At 37.7% G+C, this 20,887-nt stretch overlaps 1 protein-coding gene across 2 annotated transcripts; it reads left to right on the top strand.

Annotated features, from left to right (window-relative positions):
* The first annotated feature begins 3,821 nt into the window (after positions 1 to 3,821).
* dnmt1 (DNA (cytosine-5-)-methyltransferase 1) lies at positions 3,822 to 19,739 on the top strand. 2 transcript variants are annotated; one of them, XM_087242087.1, is made up of 35 exons: positions 3,822 to 4,026; positions 4,628 to 4,670; positions 6,939 to 7,046; positions 7,115 to 7,352; positions 7,465 to 7,537; positions 7,708 to 7,792; positions 7,870 to 7,907; positions 8,000 to 8,048; positions 8,124 to 8,207; positions 8,324 to 8,433; positions 8,520 to 8,638; positions 8,725 to 8,817; positions 8,905 to 9,056; positions 9,140 to 9,327; positions 9,723 to 9,737; positions 10,142 to 10,322; positions 10,397 to 10,494; positions 12,183 to 12,333; positions 12,713 to 12,828; positions 12,927 to 13,125; positions 13,203 to 13,336; positions 13,412 to 13,591; positions 13,668 to 13,892; positions 14,000 to 14,192; positions 14,291 to 14,381; positions 14,558 to 14,689; positions 15,678 to 15,960; positions 16,047 to 16,188; positions 17,814 to 17,980; positions 18,066 to 18,243; positions 18,480 to 18,675; positions 18,761 to 18,924; positions 19,034 to 19,150; positions 19,252 to 19,342; positions 19,417 to 19,739. In XM_087242087.1, exons 1-35 carry the CDS (start codon positions 3,980 to 3,982, stop codon positions 19,452 to 19,454), a joined length of 4,518 nt encoding a protein of 1,505 aa, XP_087098213.1. In that variant the 5' UTR covers positions 3,822 to 3,979; the 3' UTR covers positions 19,455 to 19,739.
* Positions 19,740 to 20,887: the final 1,148 nt, after the last annotated feature.

Raw genomic sequence — 20,887 nt, 5'->3', positions numbered from 1 at the left:
TAGGGTTGTGAGAAATGCACCAAAGCCACTCAGAAAAACTGTAAAATACACAATACTTCATGGTGAGTTCCAGTCAGTCACAAATTACATGTACATGCTGATCACATGATATCGCCATGACACAACAAGAGCAATTCAAGGTTTTGTCATTTATGGCAAAAATAAATAAATAAATAAATATATATATATATATATATATATATATATATATATATATATATATATATATATATATATATATATATATATATATATATATACATACATATATATATATATATATATATATATATATATATATATATATATATATATATATATGTGTGTGTGTGTGTGTGTGTGTGTGTGTGTGTGTGTGTGTGTATATGTATATATATATATATATATATATATATATATATATATATATATATATATATATATATATATATATATATATTTATATTAAAAAGTTTTAAAATACTATAATTTGCTCTACAAATAGCTGACAAAATTAACCAGAAGTAACAACGACCAAAAATTAACAATAAGTTAACAAAAGCAGAACTTGCCAACATCCTGACATTGTGTCAATTATGGTGGAAAAACAATTACAGCAATTCAAGTACCTGAAAAAGTAGAGAGAAAAGCTGGTCTCATTAAAATCTGTTTCATGCTCTTTAAAGCAGGACTTGCCACCTTTTTGCTATTGTGTCAATTATGGCAAGAAAAAAAAAAACATTAAAAATAACAAAGTGTTGTTATTTGTTTTGAAGAAAGCTGACAAAATGCAAAAGTAATTACACTCACTTACTCACTATCCTTTAATCCCTTATCTATATCTGTGTGTGTGTATGCATATGACTTCGAGTGGCAATTAAGACATTATTTATGAAACGAAATTACCAAAAAAAAAAAAAAATCAAATTCAGTTTTAGTGTGTATTTAACAAAGTTAATTTGTTATTCAATGCTGGAGTCCACAAAAAAAGTCATGATGAATGAGTGAAGGATATTCATGAAGCATATTTAGATATTCACACCAGATATCATTCTGTCCAAACAACTAACAAGAACACATCAATGGATTAAAGCTTTTTTTATGTCTTATTAACTGTTGGCAGTAGAGCAGTGGCTCTCAAACTTTTATTTTTCATCAAGTACCACCTCAGAAAAAAAAATTCTCTCCAAGTACCACCAAAATGAGCAGTATTGAAATACAGTAGCGTAGTGTGCCCAGTAAAGCAACTCTGCACAGTTAAAAAACATGGCAGATTACCTCAGAAATATAGGCTATATGTCATAAATGGTATTATTTACATCATTTTTGATAAATATTTAAATGTATGTAGCATGTACATGACATATTTCATTCCTCCGCGTACCACTAGAAGGAAACCTGCGTACCACTAGTGGTACACGTACCACAGTTTGAGAACCACTGCAGTAGACAAAAGTGAATTCGTCAAACTCCTGCAAGAAATTATCAGGTTCCAACAAAGCCTGATTGGCTGGTTTAGATTTGTCAACTCACAAATTATCTCCAAATAACTCATATGACCTTCTAGGTATATTAAAATGCAAACTGTCTGCCTTCATGAGTAAACCGTTGTTTACTAAGATAATTTAATCCCTACAAAATCTGTGAAAACGTATAAATCAGTGGTCTGGATTATGACAGAGCAGTGTAGCTTGTTTTATATAACAGACTTACTATTTTAATATTTAACAACTCCAATACATTGCTGCTGAAAGACTTAATGAGTTGAGCCTTGGTGGTTATTTATGTTCTGCTGACACCACTTAAACAACCTTTTACACTTTTAACTTGTCTTCAGAGTTTTGGTAGATTATAAGAGTGAGGTGAAGAATTTCAGCTTATTAACTATGACTTCATTCAAGCAAACCTTTAAACGTCTCTTTACAGTTTAACATGTTACTTCCAATACTCAAAGCACCATGGTGTGCTGCTGGACAAGGTTGGATTTATCAGATCTATTAGTCTATTGCGCCATCTGTTGGAGTAACATGCACTGCATAATGAGGTTTGTGATCATAGGACTAATCAAAGTAGGGAATGTCAGGGGTCAGCACCATGAAGCTGAATTGGCTGGCTAGCTAGTTAATTTTCAGTTTAATTTGCACAGGGTTATAGGTAGCATGAAGGCAGCTTGACTTTAATCACTCCTTTTCTTGTTGTCATATTATTATGGAGCAGCCGAGCTGAGTTACATTTTTGCTACCTAAAACCCAGAATTGGTGAACTTTATTATTATTTAACCTTCAAATAACAAACAGGCATTTTTAACTTCCACTTTTAAACATATATAACTTACATCCAAGCAGCATAAAATAAACCAAAGTACATAATAATAATAATAATAATAATAATAATAATAATAATAGCATAAATAAGACCTTAAATCATACTAATTCAAATGAAAATAAATTCAGGGGGGTCAATCCATTCAAGCTGACAAAAGTTTAGAAAGCTTTGAGGCACTTTTTTTCCCCTGTTTTATGGATTTTAATAAAATGTTAAAAATTATTTTAAATGCTTTGACACGAGGAGAAGCTTTACCAAATCTACATTTGTGAATAGAAAATGTTGCTACAATCAACATATAATTGCACAAAAATTAAATGTCTTTGTTTTTCATAAAAATATCAAATTTCACAATGTGATAGCCAAAAGCAGGTATTACATTACATTTTTTGTTATCAACCACTCATATAAGGATTTTCAAATAGTACAACTATATATATATATATATATATATATATATATATATATATATATATATATATATATATATATATATATATATATATAATATTTCAAGCAGAAAATACAAGCATTACTGTCTAAATAAATTCTTATTCTAGAAAACTCATTACATATTACATGGATAAATGTCATTAATTGTTTTGAAGTGTTCTTCTTTCATTTTAGGTAACAAGGGAAGTGACAGGTATCTATTTCTTACTTCAATAGTGTCCGCCTTAGAAAATCTCTTTTCTTTTTACAGGAATAGGGAAATATTCTATTATAATATTCTATAATTGTAAGTAGAACTGAAACTTAACTAGCTAGCCAGCTAATCTGGCTGCATGGTACAGGCCCCTGTTTGGCCTAAAGAAAGATATGGGTGGTGACAGAAAAAGTGTGACTAGTCTTAAATAAAAAATTCGTTTAAGTCATATAAAGCATTCAAAGTAGACCATTAGGATATTTTTTCTATTTGACATGCCTGTTTACTGTATTTAGTTATCATTCGTTGTTGTTGTTTAAGTGTCTCTATTGCATAAATAAATGTATTAACTTATTTTGAACTATGTCACAGTTTTGTTGTCGCAGACTCGCAGGAGGAGCTAAATATTTCAACAGGAAGCGTTAATGAATTTATATCTTTTATTTTTCTTTCTCTTTTCGAAGTTATCTTTCAGTTAACAACGTTAATTGTTGATCTTTTGTTAATTGTATACATGTCAACACTACTTTATGTGCTTTAAAAAAATAAAAAAGAAGGAGCTAATGAAATTCATGGGCAAATATGCACCCCTGAGGCAAAGCAAATGTGGTACATCCCGTAATGGTTGAATCTCCTAAGGGGTGAACATGAAAATAAACCTTGAAATGAGCTTAATATTTGATATTCCTTTACCCTTAACGTATACATTTAATAAACCGAATTAGACCCACATACACTCACAACACTCTCACTGATTTATTTTAAAACGAAACACAAACGCACAACTTCTTTGATACCGTCCATCCCCGTGCTTTAAATGAATGGTAGCGTCCGACTCACCCGCGTTTCCGCGCGAAAAGGCGGCCCGCGCGTATTTCTCAGCTGCTAGCGACAATTCATAAAGCCCGTTGAGCCTCTCCAGCGCACGCTGCAGTTGGCACTGTCACATATTAATAACCGCTTTTATCTGTTGTTGTTTTAAATCGTGTTTTTAAGTAGTCAATTCCTTTGATCAAAATCGAACTTGAAATGCCTACCAAGACCTCATTGTCTCTGCCAGAGGATGTCAAAGAACGGTATGGTGCTGTATTTGCTTTTAATGCCACTGTGATGGTCGCTTGCTCATTCGCGGGCTTTACACGCTTCGCGTTGCAGACTGATCACGTCACAAAACGGCAGTTCGGTTGTTTATGTGTGCCATTTTTAAGCGAAAAGAGATGCTGTGTTTTTATTATTGTTAGCATTTAGCCAAGCTACGAACGTTCTGCCTGCCACCAGCTCGCGTTTCGTGGGTAAAACAGGCGATTGCTGATTGTTTTGATGCGAACAGCCTCGCAGGTGTCAGTATGACTGCATTTGGCGCCAAATACACATGTGTCCTAGTGAAGCCCTGCCCGCCTCCTGTCTCCCTCTGCTCAATCACTGCACGAGTCATTACAGTTATACCCACGGAATACTAATGAATTCAGTGTACTTTCTTAAAGACACGATTATCTGAAGTGGTTTTCGTGAATATGGACTGTCCATGCGTGTTTGTTTACTCGCGTTGTCCAACAATGTGTTGAGATGAATGCGTCCAGTTCAACAAATTTTGGATTTATCAACGTTTATTAAATGTTATTTATACTTGAAGTGGTGATTGTGCAATGCTAATTGGATGTTTGTTTATGTTTCTAGGCTTCAGGTGTTGGATGAAGGTGGAGACAGTTTGTCAGATGAGGTAAACATGTACTGCGTATAATGAGTTCAAATGAAATTAGGTGGTTACTTATTGCATGTCCACACTAACACAAAATAAGACCATCCCTTTCATTCAGAATGTACAGTTTAACCGTGTAGTTGTTGTGCATCTGGCAAAAGGCTTTCTTAAACTGTTGGCCTTTTAAACTGTATAAACAATTTTGTAAAGAGGCTTTTGTTATACAGTTTACAGCATAAATCATTAATAAACGTTTCAGTTTGTATACTTGTGCTCTTTTCAAGGCTATTTTGTTCAAGTAGTAAGACTAATGCCTTTACACTGAAAGTTCTGAGGGTGCTTTTTTAATTGCCTCACCAAGAATTTTTTTATTGCATTTCTTAACTCCCAATGTAGACAAACTCAGTCCTTTCAACACATCCCATAATTTCGAAAACATCAACCTCTACCAAATGGTTAATGTCAGTTTATGGTGAAATTATCGGAATTATTACATGAAATACTATTAAAAAAAAAAAATAGTTAGAAAACATGAAGTGCAAGACCAGTTTATTTAAAGTCAAAAAAGAACTTTAAATACTAAATTACTTTTAAGTAGGATGCCATAAACTCTTTCAGATTCTCATTTAATGTTTTATTAGTTTTTTTTTTTTTTTAAACAGTAAAATAGTGTAATATTGCAACAGGATTGTTTTTTGTTTTGTAAACCAGCAATGCTGTGAGTAAACCATTATTTAAAACAATAATTCTTTAACTTTAACAGTCATTTTTTAAAACAGTCAAAATATGGTCAACCATTTGGTAAAGTGGGCAGTTAAAGAGTTAACAAGAGGAAATATGCACTTTGAAGACAACCAAAATAAAATGGTGCCATTTGTACGTCACATTTTACTAGCACCTTAGTTAAGGTTGCAAGTAAGCCATTTTGTTACTCAAAATGTGACGTGTGAAAGCTGCAGCTCTCTCATTGGCTGGAGAGAATCATCAGTACTTGCGTCATTGGATTTGCTGTGTGAAATAACAAACCAGTTGAATCAGCAACTGCCACAGCCAGATTATTTTAATGAACCGTTACGCAACTTAACATCTTTGTATCATGATCAGCAGACTTTAACGTGAAAACGCCTTTTAATAACCTATGAAAACTCACCACATCCTGAATAACTTACCCCGTTTGTCATATTTACAGGAAAGCCTAAATGCTTTCATACATGTAGATTAATCCTAAAGTTTTAACGATTGCTGAAGGAAACGCCTTTCGCCTCATTCAAATCAAGGAAGAATTAATCAAGTGTGTTGTGATCTGTACGTCGGAGTGTTTGATCTACCCAGGTGAGATCATATGTGAGAGGTGAGAAAGAAAAACTTAAGACCCTTAAAGTAATAGTTAACCCAAAAAAAGTATCAACACATGACTTGCTCCCCCTCACACCATCCTCAGGGTACAGATTTTTGGATAAAAACCTTTCAAATTTGTACCAAAACTGTTGTCCTGATAACCACTCTTGTCTTGGGACAATTTATTATTTTTTTTAACAACTTCAAGTGTTGGTGACAATGCACATTATGCATGACTGTCAGAGTCGTATGCAGAATGTATGGCTTAAGGAGTGAGTAAATTATGGAGTGATTTACATTTTTTTTGGGTGAAATATTTCTTTAACATATTTGTTGGTTTGCATAAGCCCAAAATACATTTGAAGTAGGGTCCAGAAGGAATTGAACACTCCTATAAACTAATAGAGGTGTTGCAACTGTCCATAATCCCACTCACTCTGAAGAAGTGCTCGGGTTTTTCCACAGGTCAGGGAGTAGTGTTGTTATGCTCTGAAACCATGTGCCTCCATTGGAAATTGTGCATGTAAAAGATGGCATATGTGAATGGCCCTTAGTTAAAATCCTCCTCAGCCATGGTGAAAATTAGCCTTTGATCCAGTGTGCATGCGTATTGTGTACAAGCTTGAAACTTATCTAGCACACTGTTGGTGTAATTTTAGTTGCAGCAGTTTTGTTCTATGGAGAAACCCGTTGTTGAAGCCTTTACGATTAATTTACAGTGACGAATTAAACCGCGGTTGATAGTGAAATCGGTTATCATTGCATCCCTACTCTCGTAATGATGCCTAATGACAAAAAGGTGGTTTCAGTCTTTAATTTGGGGTACAACCCATGTAGCATAGGTGAAGTACATGCTAAATATTGCAAGTCTTAAAGTTGAGTTATTCGGTGAACTCTGCTTTCTCGGAGTTTGTGGCTTGACTTAAATTTTTTTTGTGTGGGTGTGTGTAGGAGTGTGTAAAAGAAAAGCTCAGGTTACTACAGGAGTTCCTGCTCGCTGATACTCAGGACCAGCTCAAAAACCTTGAGGACAAGTTAAAGAGCTCTGAGCTCTCCACGGTGAGTTACTTTGCCTTTTCAGAGCTCCCTTCTAGAAAACAAGTGGTCTGACTTGAGCCTCTTTTCAGGAGGTTTACATGTCAGAGGTGAAGGCTGTACTGAAGAAAGCTCTGGGAGTTGGCAAGGAGGGTGATGGAGTGGAGCAGAATGGACATTCAAATGGCTTCTCTGAAAATGGATCTCACAAAGACAATGGCGAGCAGGAGGGAGCCATGGACACTCAGGACGAAGGAGACGCTATAAAGTCTCCCAGTGCCCCAAAGGGAAGGGGCGGACGTCGCAGTAAAGCAGACTCTGAGCCCAAGAGTGAGCTGCATGGATTTATTGCTTCTAAGTGCTCTTGATATGTGGCATCTCTGCATTATATGCTGGATGTAGGTTGTGTACTTTATTTTATTAATTGCGCTTGTTTTGACAGAATCTCCAGCCAGTTCCAGGGTTACACGCAACACTGGAAAGCAACAAACTATTGTGTCAATGTTTTCTAGAGTGTAAGTTAACGATTTTACTTTAGAGTTGGTGTACTTTTTTTAAATTGTGCAGATTTTGTTAATTTGCAGTCTGATATGGTAGTTTTGTGATCAAGATGTATGAATAAATTTTTATTATCATTTTTTATTTTTTTTGTTAAATAATTGGGCCTTTATTCATTCTTTAATAGCCCAAAACGAAAGTCTGATGAGCTGAATGGAGAACCAGCAAATGGTGACACAGAAATTAAGACTGAGGAAACTATCACTGAGGAGGTCAGGTCGTTTTACAATTCATTGTTATTAAATTCATGAAAATTAATTTAACAGTATATTATTTTGGGGTTTTCAAGGTCCGTGAAGAGAAACGCCTTAAAACTGAAGATGAGAAGTGAGTACCATGATGTAAAAGTAAAACTTGAAAACAGCCGTTTTCCAAATGTAGTATGAGGTTTATGATCCCTTATGTTGTTCCTCTCTAAGGCCTGAAGCTGAGAATGCTGCTAACCTCAAACCTGTGTCAACAGCAAAGGTGACGCTTCTTTTCACTTCCAATTTGATTTGCCACTTGAATTAATAACTAAACAACATCTTTAACTTGTTTTAGACTCCTCCGCCGAAATGTCCTGACTGCAGGCAGTATCTGGATGATTCAGACCTAAAGTTCTTTCAAGGGGATCCTGATGATGCTGTGAGCTCACTACACTTTTTTTTTTTTTTTTTTTTTTTTTTGTACAAGTTTTGTATAAGTTAAGTTTTTGTAGTGGCTGTGCACTTGAATGCTATGCTTGATTTTGTCTCTGGTAGTTGGATGAACCAGAGATGTTAACCGATGAGCGTCTCTCCCTCTTTGATTCAAATGAGGATGGTTTTGAAAGCTATGAAGATCTTCCTCAGCACAAGATCACAAACTTCAGGTAAAGAAGAGACAGATGACTCAAACTGATCAACGTTTTACTTCCTCACCCCCTACTAATGACCATGCATCATCTCTTATTTGTAGTGTGTATGATAAGCGTGGTCATCTTTGTCCATTTGATTCTGGCCTCATTGAGAAAAATGTGGAACTGTACTTTAGTTGTGCTGTAAAGCCCATCTATGATGACAACCCATGCATGGATGGTACGTGCCAGTTTCTTTACGATGAATACAGACGTTTTTTTTATTTTAAATGCATTGTGTATTTGATAGTTTCAAATTGTTCTCAGGTGGGGTTCCTGCCAAAAAGCTTGGTCCCATCAATGCTTGGTGGATCACTGGTTTTGATGGAGGGGAGAAGGCTTTGATTGGCTTCACAACAGGTATGTTTCAAAGCAAAGTTCACTCTTATCCTTGTCCAGTTTTATTAGGCATGGCCATTCAACTAGTTTCATTTTTGTTCTCGACAGCCTTTGCTGACTATATCCTAATGGACCCTAGTGAGGAGTACTCTGCTATTTTTGCTCTGATGCAGGAGAAGATCTACATGAGCAAAATTGTAGTTGAATTTCTTCAGAAAAACCAGGATGCCACATATGAGGACCTGCTGAACAAAATAGAGGTACACTTTATGGGAGTGTTGAAGTTCTTTGCCACTTGTCCCATTTTAGAAGTTGTGGGATAACCTGTTATTTGTCTTTTTAGACTACTGTCCCACCTGCGGGGCTCAACTTCAACCGTTTCACAGAAGACACACTCTTGCGCCATGCCCAGTTTGTGGTAGAGCAGGTCGAGAGCTACGATGAGGCTGGAGACTCTGATGAACAACCCATTATAATCACTCCATGTATGCGTGACTTGATCAAGCTGGCTGGTGTTACTTTGGGCAAGAGGTGAGTTTACTAGAATTGGTGGTCTCTTAAATGCCTTCACTGAGATAACTGGGTAATGGTGGGTTCGATATACTGGTACCCAGAAAGCAGACCTCAAACTGTTCTCTTAGCAACTGAAACCAATTTGTTTTTATTTTATCCTGCATGAGGCATGGGCTTCAATATTGTGGACCATCAGGGAGGGCTATCGGTGTTTCTCATAGGACATATAATGTATTCATGTAGCTTAAACCAATTTGTGAATGCGGGAGCTGCTATTTTGGTACTAGATAACAGGTTTGCACAATTTTATTATTTTTTTGCAAGTCTGAAAATTCAGTGACTTAAGATTTTGAGGTTTAGTTGTGGTTCCATGATATTTGTTTCTAATGGTCCTTTAACTTTCTCTAATGCAGCAGGCAGCTGTACTGGTATGTAAATCCTGATGTTTCTGCAGAGTGTGTGGCTTGGTTATTTATATTTCCATATGCTGAACTGCAGTCGCCTGTGTTGGTGGTAAACTGCTTCATTAGCTGAAATGGGTGGGTGAGGAGAACAAAAACATGAGAACTTGTTTGTTTATTTTTTTTTAAACCTTCCTGACTTGCATGATCTGCATAACAGATGTTAATTTGGCACCCTGTTGTTTAAGTTGTCCATTTGGGAAATCTGAACATCTTTTTTCAGTTTAAATGGGTTTCGTTACTTCAGAGCTCTTTGTCTTAACTCAATCCATTGTGTCTTGTGCATTAAAGGCATGGCTCTTTTTTGCTTTTATTTGTGCCCTCTGTATCTTGTTTGCTCTGCTCATGTTTTTTTTTTTTCCCCTGTTCAGGAGAGCAGCCAGAAGACAAGCCGTCCGCCATCCCACTAAGATTGAAAAGGACAACAAGGGCCCGACTAAAGCCACCACCACTAAACTGGTCTACCTGATCTTTGACACATTCTTCTCTGATCAGATTGACCAGAACAATAAGGATGGAGGTGTGAAGAGACAACGGTGTGGCGTCTGTGAGGTTGGTTGTCTGAAAATAGCAGGCACAGTTTAACTGAAATGCAAGCATGATGATTGGCGACCTTGGTATTTCAGGTGTGTCAAGCTCCAGACTGCGGCAAGTGTTCAGCTTGTAAGGATATGATCAAGTTTGGAGGCAGTGGCAGAAGTAAACAAGCCTGTCAGAAGAGGAGGTATGCTTACTGTGCAGTCTTTGCTGTTGCGTAATCATTCTCCTCAGCAGTTTTGTATTTTCCATGTTTTAAAGGCCTTTCTTTGCTTTCTCTGTTTTTATATTATAATGATTAACATTTTGAATGAGGCTAAATGTCATTCAACAATTAAGGTTTTTAATAGTTTTTACTATTTATAGTGCCAATTTTGTCTATACTCATGCCATTTTAAATTGGCATTACATTTACCTAGGCATGTATATTAAATGGATCTCAGATTAAATGTTACAATGATATCTGATTGTCTTAAACAACTTCCTAGTTGTTGACCTTTAGGCCCCGTTTACACTAGTGCGTTTTAGTATTAAAACATCGTTTTAGAATGAAAACGATCCGCGTCCACACTCGCATTTTACCCAGCGTTTCTAAACAGCTCTCCGTCCACACCAAAATTCTGAAAACGCACATCACGTGACCACACACACACACACACACATTCGGGCCAGCGCTGCAGCCCATCTACCCAGATGAGAGCTGTGCTAGTCGGACTTCTCATCAAGCATCTCCTGCTGGATCTAATCTCACTATATTTATTAAACGGGATATTTCATTCATCTTGTTGTCTTTATCTAACGACATATTCCCTGACTTTGGTCACTAGAATATATTAGCCTACTTGTTCTCAGGTAACGTGTTTTGGCTAAGCGCAAAGATAAGTTGATCAATGTAACCACGTAGCCTATTCTGTATTATTGACTGATCGCTTGCCTTTATTTGCTATAATGTATCAACTTATTGTATGTTATATTTTTGTAATGGCCATTATCGATTATTAAAACTGATATTCAGCAAAAGAGAGGGTATGTTTCGTATTTTAACTGAAATTAAAAGGAGGCAGTTGTTATAGGCTCCGTTTTGTTATAAATATCCACACAGTGAAGATGACGCTCATGCAGCACGACACCTCAACATTTCTGCTGTCTGTTAAGTTGCTAATATCAAAATGAAAATAGGCAGTTCCTTAAATCATGTTTACATTTTATTGTTGAGAAAGTGAAACAACATAGCCAGGGTGAATGAAGTTATACAGTACACTGTTCTCTTTGAAGATTTACCCGTGTCCTCGGTATAGTCTGTTTTCCATATCAAACTGAGAAGAATAGACTGCAGCCTTGATCAAACTTGCAAAGTCTGAACTTGCAAGGAGAGGATGCAGGACTGAACTGTGCGTGTTAGGCTACTTAATATTGAGGAAAAGCCCCAATCAGAGAGGCGAATGTCTACAGCCCAGCCTCCATTTTCAGATGTCTCCGTTTTTGCTCATCCACACTTAAGACGGAACACCAGCGTTTCAGAATGAAAACGGCCTCTCCAGCGTTTTCGAAACGCTCTGTTTTCGGCGCTCGAACTCCGGCGTAGTGTGGACAGTTGGCGTAACCGTAGCTAAACTTATGCGTTTTCAAACTAAAAGGCATTAGTATAAACAGGGCCTTAGGCACATCATGAATATATCAACCTTGTGTTGATTGCACAATATTTGGTGATTCCAGGTTTGTTGTTTTGAACTATTAAAGGTCAGAGCACACTTGGTCTCTGAACCAAACAGTAGAATAGCCCTTTTGAGAAGCAGATCCTGTTGGTGATATCGAACTTCATGATTTTGGATTTGTTTGCCAGGTTAAAGCCTAATGTTTGTTTTGTCCATCCAGGTGTCCCAACCTGGCAGTGAAAGAAGCTGAGGATGATGAGAACATGGATGAGGAGGATGTGTTGCCAGTTAAGGATACAAAGAAAATGTCTCAGACCAAGAAGAAGAAACAAACCAAGAATAAAATCAGCTGGGTTGGTGAGCCATTAAAGGTATGCAATCTTTATCTGGCAGCGGAAACTTTTTTTTTTTTTAATTTATTTTTTTTTTTCAGGACTATGGCCATGTCTACTCAAATGGGTATTTGCAAAACAGTAGATTTTTCTACTTTTGTTTGGTCATTGGTCCATAATCCGATGCAGTATTAGGGAAATAAAATCTTAACACTGTAGTCTTCAAATTTTTTAGAAATGGTGTTGTTGTAGCTGGTAAACTCCTTTTTGTTTCATGGCTTTTGCTGTTTTTGCCTTAGTTTGTCAAGTTGTGCTACTAACCCTTTTAGCTTTCATGTGGCTGGAGACTTTTCTCCCCTCCCAAATTTAGAAGACTTTAAATTTTTTTTTTTTTTTTTTTTTGCCGTCATCTTTTCAGACTGAGGGAAAGAAGGAATATTACATGAAAGTGCGTGTGGAAAATGAGGTGTTGGAGGTGGGAGATTGTGTATCTGTGAGCCCTGATGACCCATCACATCCTCTCTACCTGGCCAGGTAAAATTATCAAAGCAATTTCTTTTGTAAAACCAAAAGGTTTAACATGTTTACTAGACTCTCTAATTAGTAAGTCATTGGTTTCTTTAAATTTGTAGGATTACAGCTTTGTGGGATGATGGTGAGAAGATGTTTCATGCCCATTGGTTCTGCCGTGGCACTGATACGGTCCTTGGAGAGTCATCAGACCCTCTTGAGCTCTTCCTAGTGGATGAGTGTGAAGACATGCAGCTAAGTTTTATCCATGGCAAGGTCAACGTCTTCTACAAGGCACCATCTGAAAACTGGTATATGGAGGTACATACGCCAAAGTGTGGGCAGTGTTTGTGTCTAACAAACTGGGCAGAGGTTTTAACACTGTTATTGTTTTGAAGGGTGGAATGGATGAAGACATCAAAGTGATTGACGATGATGGTGAAAGCTTCTTTTATCAGCTCCAGTATGAAGGTGAATGTGCTCGCTTTGAGACTCCTCCCAAGGTCACACCCTCTGAGGACTGCAAGTATAAGTAAGAGCCCCTTTTGACCTATTTTAATGGGACACCTGTTCTGTATTTGTGCTATAAAATGCTATGTTTCACTAGGTTTTGTGCCAGCTGCACCAGAAACAAAGAACGAGAGGCTGAGTCTGTTCCCCATGCCTATGAGCCCTTAGAGGATGAGGAGAGTGACTCTAAAGTCTTCTATGGTTTGGTGAACTATAAGGGGGAGCAGTACAAAGTAGGGGACAGTGTCTACCTACCACCTGAGGCCTTTAACTTTGTGTAAGCTCTTTATTATTTACTGCCTCAAGGGATTTCTATTTGAGTGGTTTTATTAAATGGACCTCTTGTCTTTTAGGGTAAAGGCTGCAAGCCCGGTGAAGCGTTCCCACAGAAAAGATGACGTTGATGAAGATCTTTACCCTGAATACTACAGGAAGTCCTCTGATTACATCAAAGGCTCAAATCTGGATGCTCCTCAGCCTTTCCGCATTGGGCGCATCAAAGAAATCTTCTGCAACAAGCGCAGCAATGGAAAGCCAGACACCACAGAGATCAAACTGCGCCTCTATAAATTCTACAGGTGACTCTTTTATTCTCTGGAATGATTCCAACCAGTGCGTCTGGTTTTGAGGTTGTACCTTAAGGGAGTTCAATACTATTTTTCTTCCCAAACTTGTTTGCTTTCAGACCTGAAAACACTCACAAGGGACCAAAGGGAGCATATCATTCTGACATAAACCAACTCTACTGGAGTGACGAAGAGGCGACCGTCAGCATGACTGAGGTGCTGACACGCTGTCGTGTTGAGTATGCAGAGGATCTGGTTGAAAGTGTGCAGGACTATTCAAACAAAGGACCCGATCGCTTCTATTTCCTTGAGGTAATGATAAAATCTGGCTATAATGGAGCAGCCAATGGTACTCGTAATGCAGCTGAAAAGATTTTCTGCCATGACTTACCTAATGTTTTTCTTTGTAGGCATACAATGCCAAAACCAAGAGCTTTGAGGATCCTCCCAATCATGCTAGATCTGCTGTGAATAAGGGCAAAGGGAAAGGAAAGGGCAAAGGTAAGTCAAGTGTAATGTTAAAATAAGTAATGGAAACTTCTAGGTATGCTCTTGTGTTTTTTTTAAGCTAAAAATGGTCCATCGTGGATTCAAGATGGCTTAAATATCTGAACACAATCATAACTGCATGTGGGGAGAAATTGCAGCTTAAATGTTTGTACCATGGTTGTCTGTAGGAAAAGGGAAAGGGAAAGCAGCGCCTCAAGAACCACAGGATCAGGAGCCACAAGAGCCAGTGGTTCCCAAACTGCGCACTCTGGATGTATTCTCTGGCTGTGGTGGTCTGTCTGAGGGCTTCCATCAAGCAGGTTTGGCTTCCATTGAGTCTCTTTATAGAACTGTGTTACACAATGTATTATTACTAGGGATGTAACGGTATTGTAAATACCGTCATACCGCAATATTAATTTTGTTTGATATTACCGAAGTCGCATGACTCAGTAAAACTATAGGTCTTCTGAGAAAATTTGCTCAGGCGAATGAAGCGAACGGGAGGTAGCGAAAACTACAATTCCCATCAGCCCATGCTTGACCATCATCCCTTGCGGTCTGTTGTCGCTACAGATCCAGTAATGCGGAAATGGAGTGTGCTGCTAGAAGCGGGGATGAAAAAAGAGCTGGAAAACTCTAAAGCGGGTGTTGTCGCCGCGCGCGTACTGAATAGCGGTGTTGTCGCGCGAGTTCTTATCAGCTGTGTTGTCGCACGCGTACTGAATAGCGGTGTTGTCAGCACACTGTTCAGATTGATGCAGACATGAGACCTCTATCTCACTCATGGTTTGTCCTCTCAAGTGGGGGAAAGACAATGCACAACGTTACCCACTGCTGTCAACCTGGGCCAAGTCATATCTCTCTTGTCCCAGAAACCTCAGTCCCAAATGAGAGGGTTTTTTTCTGTTGCAGGGGACATTGTAAATACCCAGAGATACCAGCTTTTACCAGATTATATTTATATGATGATTTTCCTTTAAACCCATCTCTATCTAAGTAAGTGATTAAATGTTGAATGTGAGTTTCAACAATACTAAATTGAAACTTTATTTTTTTACATGGTTTAATATTTTTTTGTTATTAAAATTGAAGTTTCTGTTTCAAAGCTTACAGATTGATGGCTAATTTGTATGTCATTGACACTTTTGGCACTTTTTTGGAGTATTTTCATAAGTTTTGTTTTTTCCTGTAAATGATTAAATAAATACCGTACCGTGACATTCATACCGAGGTATTACCGTACCGTGAAATTCTGATACCGTTACATCCCTAATTATTACTCATGCACCTTTTGTTAAATACCAGGCATCTCAGAGACTCACTGGGCAATAGAGATGTGGGACCCTGCCGCTCAGGCATTCAGGTTGAACAATCCAGGCACGACCGTTTTCACAGAGGACTGTAACGTCCTGCTGAAGCTGGTAATGTCTGGAGAGAAGACTAACTCTCTTGGACAGAAGCTGCCACAGAAGGGTGACGTGGAGATGCTCTGCGGTGGGCCGCCTTGCCAAGGCTTCAGTGGAATGAATCGCTTCAACTCGCGCACATACTCAAAGTTCAAGAACTCTCTGGTTGTTTCTTATCTGAGGTCAGCACAATATGAGACTTCCTGTAAAACATTTGGAGATGTGCTGCTGCAGAATGTTTACCATTTGTGTAAATTCTTTGTTTCAGTTATTGTGACTACTACAGACCCAAGTTCTTCCTGCTGGAGAACGTAAGGAACTTTGTGTCATTTAAGCGCTCCATGGTCCTGAAGCTCACACTGCGCTGTCTGGTGCGCATGGGCTACCAGTGCACCTTTGGTGTGCTGCAGGTGAGTTACTTTATTGTTTGCATGTTGTTCTTGAATATGTTATAGGCTATAGCACTAACTGTATGTTGATTTTAGTTTTTGAAAGGCTCCAGGTTGACTCGATTTGTTTACTGAAAAATAATTCATGACCAATATGTAACCACTCTCAAGCCTCCCTCACCTTAAAACCTAATTTATTAAAATGTGAAATTTAAAGACCACTTGACAAATTCACAGGGATACATTTTTAAAAACATCCAATGTGCGCTCTGTTTACAAGCCCTAAAGCCTGGTTTATACTTCTGTATAAACTTGCGTGGCTGTGCATTTATACTTCTGCGCGCTGTCTCTGTTGGCCTGCATTAACACTTCCGAAACGCTAGTTGGCAGTGAGGTGTTAATGTCCCTGTGAGTTTTTTTTTTTTTTTTTTTTTTTTTTTTTTTCCCCGCTGCAGTTTTGTTTCCTAAATGCTTCCTGAATGTACAAGTGGCTCAAACTCAAACTCATTTTGCGGCTAGAACCGACGGACATGCAACAACTTTAGCTATGAGGTAAACCCAAAACAAAACTTTCCATCCGGAGCTCCTTCACGGGACTCCACACTTGTAAACAATCTCTCTCGGGTTTGCCGGGCTCTTGGTCCCACCCTGACCCGTCAGCGCTACCAAGCCGACCAATCACAGAGCTTGCGCTATGCATCATACGATGTGTAGTTTATTTTTTTTATTTTTTTTTATTTATTTTATTATTATTATTATTATTTATTTTTTTTTTTTAAAGAGGTGCACGTCAGCCACGGCTTAGGGCTATGCGTCAACGCATAGGCTGCGCCGTAGCATACCTGTGCGCTTGACGCAGAAGTATAAATCAGCCTTAAGTTGTCATCAAGCTGAAACTTTTATAAAATGGTTTGTAATTCTTTTTATCTGTGTGTTTTGATCTTGCCTTGGACTTTATTGCTACAATAAATTGCTGTGGATGATAAATAGAGTTAATTAAATTTCGTACACTTGCTTTCCTGAATCAATTAAATTTAGGTTCTGTTGGTTCCACAAGTTATAGAAACTCTTCGTTCATCTGATTTTCTTATGCTCATCTCATTCATTATTAGGCATGGGCTAAAATAAGATTCTGACGGTATGATAACCTTGGATAAAAATATCATGATATTGCGATTTACAGCTCTAAGTTGTATTCTTATTTAATGTCTGGATAAATCTTATTTTTTTCCCCTTTGAACAGTATTTTATTTTGTTAAAGATTTTAAAATATTTTGGAGCAGTAAACCTAAGAAAAGATATCCAAAGATGCACTGTCTTTTATAAAAAAATTAATAAATAAAAATAAATAAAAAAAATAAACTTACACCTTTACAAATTGGTATAGCAGAGTTTTGCTTGTTTTAAAACTGACTTTTCCAAACTTTTTTTTTTTTTTTTTTTATACCTTGAAAACGTTATCTTCCTATGCATAAAGACTCAGTTACAGTAGCTATTTTGAAACCATGTCTGTAATAAGGTGCTTGACTACATAAAGTATTGTGGTTTGAGGGTTAGGATGTTAATTTCAACTTTGGACCACAATTTTAGAAATTCTGTTATCGAAACGCATCTTTAATGCACCTCATTTACCCTGGTATCTGCAGGCTGGACAGTATGGGGTAGCCCAGACTCGACGCAGAGCTATCATCCTGGCTGCAGCCCCTGGTGAAAAGCTGCCCCGCTACCCTGAACCCTTGCATGTGTTTGCCCCGCGAGCATGTTCTCTTAGTGTGGCGGTTGATGAGAAGAAATATGTCAGCAATGTTACTCGGTAATGAAATGCTTTCTCTATAATGTTCGCATACCCCGATTTATTTAGCTGTTTCTGATCTTATTAAACTTACTTGTTTCTGCAGTGGAAATGGGGGCATTTATCGCACCATCACAGTACGGGACACCATGTCTGACCTCCCAGAAATCCGCAATGGAGCTGCTGCACTAGAGATTTCCTACAATGGCGAGCCACAGTCCTGGTTCCAGAGGCAAATTCGGGGCTCTCAGTATCAGCCCATCCTCAGGGACCACATCTGCAAGGTCAGTCCCTCTTGTGTGCTGTTGTCATTGACTGTGTTGTGACATCCGGAAAAAGAGATTTATAGTTTAACTTCAACCAGTTAACACATTTTGATGCATGCAGAATATAACTGACTTTCTTTCATACTGTATTGCAGAAGCTGTTATCGTGCTGAATGTGTTTAATGTTTTCTGAGGGAATGCACTGAAACTTCTTCTCTTCTTGCAATCATGTAATGGTTTAATTTGTGTTGAAGGACATGAGTGCCCTGGTTGCTGCCCGCATGCGTCACATTCCTCTGGCTCCTGGTTCAGACTGGAGGGATCTACCTAATATTGAGGTGCGGTTGCGGGATGGCACCACCACAAAAAAGCTTCGCTACACACACTCTGACAAAAAGAATGGCCGCAGTGGCACCGGTGCCCTGAGAGGAGTGTGTTCATGTTCTGAAGGTTCGTCCACTTGCTATACTAGTTTGGGCTTTTGTTGCACTTAGTGAATGGTAGTCCTGACTTTTCTGCTTCGTCATCACACTAGGAAAACAGTGTGACCCTGCAGACAGGCAGTTCAACACCCTGATTCCCTGGTGTCTGCCTCATACGGGTAACCGCCATAATCACTGGGCTGGTCTGTATGGCCGCCTGGAATGGGACGGATTCTTCAGCACTACAGTTACCAATCCTGAGCCAATGGGAAAGCAGGTATTGCCTACATGCCATATGCTGACCAGTCTTGATGCATCATTTTATACTGAATTAATGCACACCATATGCCTTATGTACTTATTTAAAAAAAACTATTTACCTCCAGGGACGTGTCCTTCACCCTGAGCAGCACCGTGTGGTGAGTGTCAGGGAATGTGCACGCTCTCAGGGCTTCCCAGACACCTACCGCTTCTTTGGCAATGTCCTAGACAAACACAGACAGGTATGTGTTCTGCACTGGTCTCAAATTTTTTTTTATTTTTTTTTTTTATCCATTTTAAAAATCGTACACAAGGTAACAATTTTCTTTTTTTTTTTTCTAAGGTTGGTAATGCTGTTCCTCCACCCCTCTCCAAAGCCATTGGCCTGGAGGTCAAGAAGTGTGTGCTGGAGAAAATGAGGGAGAATGCCACAGGTATCTATAGTTTCTTTAAATTGAAAGCACTGATCTAAACGAGTATCTCATTTTAATTTCTTGTGTTTTCTCAGAGCCTGTGAAGCAGGAGAAAATGGAGCTCTCTGACTAAAGCCATCACTCTGTAAAATTGAAGCACATTTTTCATTGTGTTTGGATCCGTCTGAAGCATCACTCCATTTTAAACATTTTGTTATTCATAAGCTGGTGTAGAGCTTGGCCACTTCTGCGGCCTTTCTATGGACAGTCTGTGCAGTGCCATTCATGTGATGTTTTATCAATTTCTAAATGTGATTTTAACCATGTATTTGCAATTGTCCACTCTAAGACAGTGGTATAAATTCTATATAGGTTTTTATATGTTGTAATATTTCAAATAAAGCTCTTATTAAATGTTTTCAATTTGTTTACCTCCCCATCCATTTGAAATCTAATGAACATTTGCTTCTTTTTGAAGAAGCCTTTAAACGCGTTTCTCTGAAATATTGTAACTGAACACTTCCTTTTATTTTGTAATTTTGATAATATACTGGACTACTATTAGAAAATGCAGACCAATTTCGATAACGTAAGGAGCTACTTGTTGTAAGTATAGCTGCAAGTTACTCTTACGTGGCATGACAATAGCCATGCAAAATGTAGGAATGCAGATTAAAAAAAACTCAAATATAAGAGCTGTTTTTGAAGCGTACAATAGTCTTTTCTACTGAATGGTATTTACACTGTTTAAAATTAATGCTACACAGCAATAACTGAAACACCCTATTTGTAGAACAGTTACTGTATACAGCTAAATTACTTTAATAGTCTACTTTAAGTTAGTGTTTTTTTTTTTTTTTTTTTGAACATGCAAATAACGTTTGGTTAACAAGATAACATTAACGGCGCGTTAAGCCTGTAACTTTTGTGGAACTTTTATCAATTTTATTGTCGAAAGGTAAGTTTGGTTAAGGATTGTGTACCCATATTATTAGTTTTATTAATCTTTTATATTAAATGAAGCCTATTTTATACATTATACATAAGTGCACTTACCTTAGTAACCTCCGTTACCGCAAACACCCAACGGTCACGCTGAAGCTGCGTGAATAGTGAAGCCCGCCTTAGAGAAAATATCTCTAAAATGTCGCCAACTTTGACAATACATATTCATCTAAACATAATTAAGTGATGCAGAGCTGCATAATAAATATGAAATGTCTCAATATATATTACAAATTGTTGCTAACTTATTTCGATGTAATCAAAGCCTGAGCATCTCTTTACAGTAATACACTAATTGGCATATTACTATTTACAAAATAAATTACACAAGTTATTTTTATTCAGCCATACTAGACCTGTACATTAACATTGCTGCAATGTAATTAAGTATATCCAAATTACCACAGCAATCGAGAAGAGTACCTCACAATAATCAAAACATGACAATTTCAACAAATTTAAAATTAAGTGATCCACCCATAACACAATCTATTTTATTTTTCTCTAACAGCTTTTATTAAATGTGCTGAACAGAGACTAGAGGCAGAGAAAATTGTGGAA

Source organism: Danio rerio, chromosome 3 (assembly GCF_052040795.2).
Source record: "Danio rerio strain M-AB ecotype USA chromosome 3, GRCz13ab, whole genome shotgun sequence".
NCBI lineage: Eukaryota > Metazoa > Chordata > Actinopteri > Cypriniformes > Danionidae > Danio > Danio rerio.
Note: the sequence above shows the minus strand (reverse complement) of the source record. Positions and strands in the feature narration are given on the sequence as shown.

Bases quoted from the DNA above. Each gene is read 5' to 3' on its own strand.
- dnmt1 (XM_087242087.1), top strand. From the start codon at position 3,980: ATGCCTACCAAGACCTCATTGTCTCTGCCAGAGGATGTCAAAGAACG. The intron at 8,049-8,123 runs GTGACGCTTCTT...AACTTGTTTTAG, and splicing joins AACCTGTGTCAACAGCAAAG to ACTCCTCCGCCGAAATGTCC. The intron at 14,193-14,290 runs GTAATGATAAAA...TTTTCTTTGTAG, and splicing joins ATCGCTTCTATTTCCTTGAG to GCATACAATGCCAAAACCAA.